Raw genomic sequence first — 9,172 nt, 5'->3', positions numbered from 1 at the left:
CTGATTGGCTTCCATGGTCTCTTTAGACTCAACTCAGGCAGTTATCTTTCTCCTACGCGTTGCATTGCTGCGTCTTCCGTAGGATCGAGACCCGAGGATTGATAATGCAACCCTTGCGTCAACGCAGGCGCTCATCTCTGCCGCCTTGGCATCCTGCCCGTTCTCCGCCTTTCCAGCTTCTCCCGCTCACCTTCTACTCTACTTCCTAGAGCTCGTCACACCCCTCGCTTTCGACTTCTCCCCCCCCCCTCCGCCCGGTGCACGCGGCGTCAGTTAAAGTGGCCGAGCTGCACTAATCAGGTGCGATAATCGAAGATATATTCCTGATGTTCGGGGAAATGAAAGCCCAGAGGTCTCTTTTGAAGGAGATCGCAGATAGACGAATTATTTTATGCATCTACTGGATATTAATCCGGATTAAGAGACTTAAATTAATCCCGCCGCGAATTCGAGGAAACTGTTGACTCTCAAAAGGGAAGGGAAAGGGTCAGAAAGCCTACACAAAGGACTTCGCCTTTTCCAAGTTAGCCCTCCCAAAGCCAGAAATCTGTCCCGGGACCACCCTCTTAAATCACCAGACCTTCCAATCCCAAAACTCATCACCCTTAGTCACCCCCAAAACTCTTCTCGCATGGCAGAAAGACTCCGTGGGAAGGGAAAGTAAACATAGAAATAAGAACATTAATTAGGTGTTTTTGGGGAACTCCCGGGATGATCTTCTTTGCTGATAGCGTCACACCGAAGCACCCCTGAAGTAGGTGCTTAATCCTTCACTTAACTTTTTCTTCCTCCTGGTTGGTCCCCGGCGTTGAAAATCAGGAGTTCTGGGCTGCATCAGTAGGACTTTCTGGTAGGATCAGACAGAAGGTTGGTCGGTCTCCATGGCCCTGCCGCTGTTATTACATCGGGACTGTATTGAATCCTGGCACTGCCCGCGTGGAAACACTTCGAAACCTTACGGGCGGGGGAGGGGACCGAGCGACGGTAGTTTGCTGAGCAACGGAGCAGCCAAATCTTTGCTAACACGCACGCACACACACACACACACACACACACACGCCTGCAAAAGGGAGGGGGAGGCAAAACCACTCCTCGGCCCCTCCTCCCTCAAGTCCTCTCCCTTTTCCCTTTTACCAGCCCTCGAAAGCCGACGAGCCAATCGTCGAGCCGCCTCCCTCTTTGACAGGCAGCGAGGTCCCCGCCTCCTCTGACGTCCCCAGCAGGATTTGCATGAGTTGCGCCGCTGCGAAAGGCTGCAGCTCAGTCGTCTGGAAAGGCGAAGTGAGTGGCGAGCAGGAGCCGCCTGTCTGCAGGACGCCAGCCCCGGTTCCCCTCCTCCGGATAGCGTCCCACATCCCCCCTCCCCTTGAGAACAATTCTAGAAAAATGGAGCTGCCGGCGGTGGGGGAGCATGTCTTCGCGGTGGAAAGCATCGAAAAGCAGCGAATGCGGAAGGTGAGCGACCTCTTGGAAGCTTCAAGGGTGGAAACTGGAGAAGAGCCGAAGGGAGGTTTGAGGGAAGCTTTCCAGAGATCTCTCCGGATCCTGACATTTTTTATCCCTTCTCTTGCAGGGCCGAGCGGAATACCTCGTCAAATGGAGGGGATGGTCCTCTAAGTAAGTCCCGGGGAAGGGAATCGGGGCACTATTAAGGACTCGGGTGTCCTTAAAAGCGGGCTCCGGTGTCGGACTCAGCCCCCGCGGATATTCTGCCATGCTCCAGGAACCTCAAAAGTGCTTTCGTTTTTTATGCATGGCTTAAAAAGGGAGGGCTCGTTAATTGGGGGAGGCGGCAGAATAGAAAGAGGACCGGGGGGGGTGCAGAGCCAGCAGCTTCAGGGGGAAGAAGGCAAGGCGGACTGATGTGCAGCAGTTGCAGAAAATGGCTCCTTTCCCTTGGAAAGCAGGCTCCATATTGCAGAACCGAGCAGCCCCGGAGATCGGGAGGGGAGGGGGGAGAGAGGGAGGAGAAAACCCATTAAAAAAAACGCAAAAAAAAAGCCCACCCATGCTTCAAATCCTTGAATCTGCTCGGGATGAAGAGGGCGGCGAAAGGCCATCCCTGTCACCAGGTTGCTGCCGTGCTGGCAGTGAAGCTGCACGTTTAACCTGAGCAAAATGCTCCGCTTGGGCTACTTTTGCCCGATCGAAGGAGCTGCAAATGTACTGAGGGATATGGAGCGGGTCGGGGGAGGGGAGGGGGTTGAAGTCTGAAATGATGGAGCCTGTCCGGATGGGGAGGGGGCGGAAGAGATGGGGCAGTCAGATTTAGAAATAGCGGAGGGAAGGATAAGCCTGGGAGTCTTTTTGACCAGCTCCCTGAGGGGATCGGCGGGGCTTTGAACCCCTTTCTCTATAATATGCATGGAATTCCTCTGGAATAATAACTGCACTAAATAAACAGATCGGCATAACCCTAACCCTCCCGCCCGCCAACCAACCCATCCCCCTCCTCGGGTTAGCGCCAGTCCTGAATGCGCAGTTTGAAACAGGTCCTAGAAAACGGGAGGAAAAGGGGGGGGGGGGCGATGGCTATTGCAGACAGCTTCTAAAATGGCCCCACCGCACAGAGGGCGGGATATCTGAGAATAAGGACCCCTTTCCCAAATACTGCTGCATGCATCGTTTTCAGCTATTGTTCACGTTTTAAAATAGACCAATAATGCCATGTTTTCATTTATTTATTTTTTTGCAAGATATAACACGTGGGAGCCGGAGGAAAATATCCTGGATCCCAGGCTGCTAATCGCTTTCCAAAACAGGTGAGTTTGCCTCGGCCTGGGGAGCTTGGGGGGTTGCTGACGCGGGGGAAGTCTGCCCCGATCGGGCTTCTTCGGAGGAGAAGGAAGCCTCCTGCAGCGCGGGTGGGAAGGGGACGACGACACGAAGGAGCCCGCAACGGTGGAAGAACCCCCCCCCTCCCTGTTTCGGTCTGTGCAGGGCAGGTCGGCAGGAGCGTGGCAGCCTTGTGCAAGTCGCGCTGCATGTTACGGAACTTCGGTTTTTTTTTTTAACCCCTGCTTGGCTGCGTGGCGGGACTTCCTTTGCAAGTGCGAAGTTGCCTGCCTTAAGCTGGTTGCTGGGCTTGTGGTGCCTGCACGTGACGGAAGGGAGAGGCGGCTGGGTGCGCGCCTGAGTTCTGCTGCTTCTGCGCTTGGCAGTTTTGGCCAAGCCTCCCGGGGTAGAATGGCCACCGCAAAAGTGCCCGCGCAAGAGCCCCCCCCCCCCAGCTCGCAAAATGCATGCGTACCGGGCTGGGCCTGGGGAAATCTAGGAGGAGCGTCGTGAAGGTTGAAGGGCTGGGCTGCACACACACACAACACACACACACACACACACACACACACCCTGTCCCTGGCTGCGCAGGCCTGATTTCCTGCAGGATCTTGACTTCGAGGCAAATGTCATCTTCAGGCTTTGAGGAAGAGGCTGCTAAGGTCTTCTTGCCTCTTGCCTTTTTCCCAGCTCCTAAAATGCCCTTTGCTGGAGCCCCTATCCTGCTTGGAGGCTTTGTCCTGACCTTATTCCTCTAGGTCTTGCAAAGGATTCAATGTGGGGGTCTCTAAGTTGCAGGGGGTGAGGAGAACCTGCACCCCTTGCATGGCTTCGTCTCCCGCCCTTCTTCGTTAGTGGCGCTCTGGCCAGTCCCTGTGAGCAAAGGCAGCACCTGGTTGGGGAGACATCGATAATTTGGTTCGTTTGCGAAGGGGGGACCACCAGAATCCCCACCCTTTGCCTTGTCAGCGAATGGGCGGCCTCTGAGGTTGCGGTGTGGAGAAGCGCCTTATGTGAATCCTAATGAGGTGATTAGCATCCAGTGCAGCGCCTACTGCAGCCGCCCTGGCAGTGCCTGGGTGGGAAGTTGAATGCATGTTGCTGATAGTTCCTACAGCACTGCAGCCTGTTCTTCTTCTGGCCCGAAGCTTATCTGGTTTGCTGTTTCCTGCAATCGACTGTGTATTGCTGTTTGTACAAAATCTGGATTTGCCTTTTGGAGCCTTGCCTGCTTTTTTAATATGGCATGCTTGAGTGCTTAATGTGATCCCACTTCACTGACTAAAAGTAAGTGCTGGTTTGTTCTTGAATGGGAGAACCACCAAAATACAGATTTGGAATTGGAGGAATGCCTTCTGTGACAAAGAGTGAAGGGGGCAAAGCAATGGAAGTGAAGAATAGTTTTTCATATTCTAAATAGTTTTATTTGGCTGGAAGCAGCTGTGTGTTTCCAGGAGATTTGAAGGACTGGCTTGCACATCTGAAGCTGCTCCTTTGCTTTCAAATAAAAGCAGGTTGTTTGGCTGAGAGCATATCTGCAGAAGCTTCATAGAACATGGTGAGATATTACTTTTGGGGATATTTGTAAAGCAGCAGTATTGGTAAACTCAAGAGTTTGCTTGCAGGTTCGGATTCAAATTTTTAACAAAATAGTAGCCAGTTTATAAATCTATATGCAACTAAGGCCTTCAGAAGAAGTTTCTGATTTCAGCTCAGTTGAAATTTGAGCAGATAGATGAATGGTTTACAGGAAATGAAAATAGCTGAAATCTAAACTGGCTCTTTTGGAAGTCTGAGCAGCACTGGTGACATTCTGGGCACTGTGGGAAGGATAAATTTTCAGACTTCATAGATCTTAAAAAAGACTCTTTTTTTTGGTCTTGGTGATTTATATTTGGAGTGTGCATGCCTTTATTGTAGCTCATTCCTGTGTCTTGATGTATGTCATAATCTCCCCCCCCCACCCAAATCCTGGCTTTTCCACTTTCTGATCTGCCCATTTAATATGCACTGTATGAAAATACATAATTGCCCCTCCCTTCCTGCTTATTTCTGGATGTCATTGCTCTCTATAGCACAGGCCCTTGAGGGAACCATGCTTACTGACTGGTATTAATTCCTGTGACCTTTCAGTGTTTCCTCGTGTTTCCTGTAGTCTCTTCCTGCTGTTCTGTTCTAAACACTCAGGGCGGTCCCATGTGTCTCTCCTTAAAAAGACACAGTGATTCAGTGACACTTATTCCCGGGAAGTCTGCTTAGGATTGTCACTTTCATCGTCTGTCTGTATTAAACTAGCATGATAGTGTATGTATACATATACATATGCTTCTGAGGTCAAACATTTCTAATTGTATCTTTGTTGATTTTTTAAATCTTTCTTCAGGGAGAGGCAAGAGCAACTTATGGGATACCGCAAGCGAGGACCAAAACCAAAGCCACTGGTAGTTCAGGTAATTAATTGTCCTGCTTTTCTTTCATTGGAGTAAAAAGAAATGATCTATACTAAAAGTGAAAGTAATTAACTCCTGAAGGTGGAATCTTGTTGACCTGTTTTGTTTTTTTCCCTTTCTTTTCTTTCTTTATTTTTTAAAGAGAGGCTTTGTTGGTGACTAGTTTGTTTTGCTTCAATTAATTAATATTCCCTTCCTTTTCTAGTGCATATCCCAAGGGAGAGAATTTCATCTTGATTTCATCATGTTTTCAGAGACCCATGTGCACACTTTCCTTGTTAGCTATAAATGCCTTAGGAAGTCCTGTTCTACCCATTCTTTGTCTTTTGCAACCAGCACACTTCACATAACAGCAGCTTCAGAAGGCCTCAAGGCCAGTGCAAACTCTTAACATGGCACAATATTGGTCAGGCTTGGGCCGAATCCTGAAAGTCCATTACTGTGTCTTCCAGATTTAAAAAGTTTCTGGGAAGCAGCAGAATGAAGGCAGTTGGCTACAACTCACTGGCTTGCCTTCCCTAAAAAATTCCTAGCAGTTAGGAAGGATGATGGCTAGTTGGGATGTAAGGATTAGCAAAGCAAAGGGCCAAGGAACAACTGGCCAGAGAAAAGGCATGCAGCTGCAATGGGTAGGATGTTTTGTTCATCTGTATTCCTGGCTGCTGCTTTTCCTTGACTTACCACATTTGCTGCTTATGTAGTGTTTTGCCTTTGTGCTTAAAGGAGTGATTGGGTGAAAAAATGCCTTATTTCTTCTCCTCTCCTGTATAGCTCTGTAAGGGGAAGGTTACAGAAAGAGCATCCCTTTATCATGATTTTGTAAGGTCTTCTGAGCTGCTTGCTCTGATGAGTTCCAGAAGCTTTTCTGAAATTCCTAATATATTTTTTCCTCCCCACTTTGCAGCTGCCATCCTTTGCACGTCGCTCTAATATCCTCAGTGGCCTGCAGGACCCAGCCGTGGAGAACAGGCCCAAACTGGATCTCAGCAGCTCAGGCAAAAGCCAGCAGCATCAGTACGAACTCAACAGCAAGAAGCACCATCAGTATCAGCCCAACAACAAGGAGAGCAGCATCAAACACCAGTCGCACAGCAAAGGGAAGTACTACTATCAGCTGAACAGCAAAAAGCACCACCATTATCAGCCGGACCCCAAGATGTATGAGCCTCACTACCCGCCTAACAACAAGGAGCCACAGCAAGGACAGGCCTGCTTGGAGCACAGCAAAAGCCCCTTAATGTCCCAATCAGACAAGTGGTCCCATGGCTCCACAAAGGGTTTGCTGAACCCCATCAAGAGTTTGACTGGGGCTGAAGGAAAGAACGGGGCAGAGAAGAACCTCTCCAGTGGTACAGGGCCACCAACACCATCTCCCCGGGAGGCCGTCACCAGCAATGGCATTGGTGGCAAAATGAAAATTGTGAAGAACAAAAATAAGAATGGACGCATTGTGATTGTCATGAGCAAATACATGGAGAATGGCATGCAGGCAGTAAAGATTAAGTCTGGAGAGGCCCCCAAAAAGCGGGTGGCCGAGGAGAGGACTACTAAGAGAGAGTCTGAGGAGAGGCAAGAGTCCTGGAAAAAGCCCGGGGAGGAGAGGTGGCTGAATAATGCTCTCAGAGGGAAAGCTGGCACAGAGATCAGTCAGCTTCCTTCTGAAACAGGGAGCAGTCCTTCCAAGACAGTGGCCTCCAGCCAAGAACTTCCTGTTCCTGAACAGCAGCCTCTGCAGCTGACCACCAAGCCCAACCTGGTTGCCTGGACCCTGGATCCCAACCAGCAGGAGCAGACTTCCCCTACCCCAGGGCTGAGCCTTTCACCTAGTTATGGTGGCTCCCGGAAACGCTGCCTTTCTGAGCCCCATGGAGACAAGGAGAGTGGCAAGAAGCGCCTCACTTCCCGGAGCATCAGTGCCCCCACCTGCCTGAACTCTCCTGCCCCGGAAAAACTTGAGTCCCCGGCCTTGGCCTTTCCCACCTCTCAGCCTGAGGTCATCCTGTTGGACTCTGACTTAGATGAGCCCATAGACTTGCGTTGCGTCAAGACTCGGGGGGACAGAGAGCTTGGCTTGGTGCAAGTGAAGCCGGAGATTATGCCGGTGTCACCAGAACCATCGGGTCCAGAGCCAGAAAAGCAGGTGGAGCACTTTGAAGTGGAGGAGGAAGAGGAGCCCGTGCAAGAGTTCAAGCCTTTTTTTGGGAATATAATAATTACGGATGTGACTGCAAACTGCCTGACAGTGACCTTTAAGGAATATGTGACAGTGTGAGGAGCTTAGGGGCAAGCTCTTCCTCCTGTCTCTCTCCCTAGGCAGCCTGGCTCCTCCCCTAAGATACCGCTCTACCCAGAGAAACTCTCTGGCACTGCGGAGCAGCAGCAAAGAGCAGGTCCTCTGGAGATCAAACACCCTTCGCTGCCTGGAAGAAGGGAGGGTCGGGTGCAAGGCTTCCCCTCGGCCTTCAGGACTTCCTGCAAGGCGCTCTTGGCCTGCCAGAATCTCGGGCATCAGGATGCGTCGAGGGGTGCCGGCTCCCCAGTTAACTCACGGGAGAAGAGTTCTATAGTATTATATTTTAACAGTGCTAACTTGTTCAGTGGTTCATGCTCCCGTTTGTATGTGGTGTTGCTAAAAAATGTATTGTTTGAACTGAAGGCAGGCCTCCCCAGGTGGGTCATGCAATTATATTTATTTGTAGGTATTTATATAATGAAATATAAAAAGCCTAGATTTATGGAGTTCCCTAGATTGCCCTATATATATATAATTATATTAAATACATATATATTATATATATATAAAAAGCTATATCAGAATATTTTCTTTCCTTCCCTTTTTAAAAGCCACTTCTCTTTTTGATTTCCTTGCTCCTTGTTTTTTGTAAAACTGCAGGACCATCATTCATATATATATACACACACACACACACACACAGAGTTGGTGTGTGTGTGTGTATGTATGTATATATGTATGTGTGTGTGTATATATATACATATATATGTATACATACACACATACACACATTTTTCTATCTCAGTGTGCAAACCCCTCTTCCGCCCCCAATAATCTAAAGCTATTATAGAAATTGCTGCTACTAGAAATGTCTAAACTATAAGCTTCCAATTATTATGAATTGCTTGAATGTAAATATTAAATGGTAATATGTGGAAAGTGCATTTGATGTTCTGCAGCTGGCCTAGGCCGGGATGGCAAAGGCTAGCTGTGAAGCAGGAGGGACTCAGCCTCTGACAGGCACCTTGGTGCCTTCAGAAACCAGAGGGAGGAGGAAGGCAAACTCTGTGTCATGCAGTCATTACAAAGGTCTATAAACCTTTCAAAAAATGATAGGTGGTGTGGAGTCCTTTTATTGAAACACTGGGGATCCTGAGGTCCAACCTGGTTACTTGCTTTTCAGATGCAGGCAAGAGAGACTCGGGTAATAACCTTGTGGTGCCACAATGTTGGGCTCCCAAATGATAGATAAGCAGGAATGCTTTCTGAAATAGTGCAGGAAAAATGGAGGAGCCATGCACATTTATTATCACCCAAGTGGTTAGTACATAATGGCCTGGAACATGTTATTATCTTGGCCATGGTGTTCTATACGTAATAGAAAACATTGGTATCTTAAGAAGTTAATTTCTTAAGAAAGCTTAAATATAATGAATCATTGAGATGAAATGATAGCAAGAGGCTTCTTTCTCCACTGCCTGTGATGTCTGAGCCATAAGAATGATTTATATTGAACGCGGTGGGTGCTCTGACCTGTTAGGTTGGGGTGTGTACAGGAAGGTGAATTTTACATCAGAAGCATTTACCAAATCATTCTAACTAGTTTTCCAACTACAGTGACAGGATGCTGCTCACCATCAAGTAAACAATGTCTTTGCTTTTGCCTCTCTTTGCATGTCATGCAGAGATAAAGAACATGGCACCGTTAGTGGGT

At 48.8% G+C, this 9,172-nt stretch overlaps 1 protein-coding gene across 1 annotated transcript; it reads left to right on the top strand.

Annotated features, from left to right (window-relative positions):
- The first annotated feature begins 1,240 nt into the window (after positions 1 to 1,240).
- CBX4 (chromobox 4) lies at positions 1,241 to 8,571 on the top strand. The gene is made up of 5 exons (XM_014057996.2): positions 1,241 to 1,455; positions 1,574 to 1,617; positions 2,697 to 2,762; positions 5,159 to 5,225; positions 6,130 to 8,571. Exons 1-5 carry the CDS (start codon positions 1,387 to 1,389, stop codon positions 7,495 to 7,497), a joined length of 1,614 nt encoding a protein of 537 aa, XP_013913471.1. The 5' UTR covers positions 1,241 to 1,386; the 3' UTR covers positions 7,498 to 8,571.
- The last annotated feature ends 601 nt before the right edge of the window (positions 8,572 to 9,172 follow it).

The sequence above is a fragment of the Thamnophis sirtalis genome, unplaced genomic scaffold (genome assembly GCF_051295495.1).
Source record: "Thamnophis sirtalis isolate CommonGarterSnake01/CBP01778 unplaced genomic scaffold, rThaSir2_p1.2 scaffold_3, whole genome shotgun sequence".
Lineage (NCBI taxonomy): Eukaryota > Metazoa > Chordata > Lepidosauria > Squamata > Natricidae > Thamnophis > Thamnophis sirtalis.
This window is presented reverse-complemented; position numbering and strand designations above follow the sequence as displayed.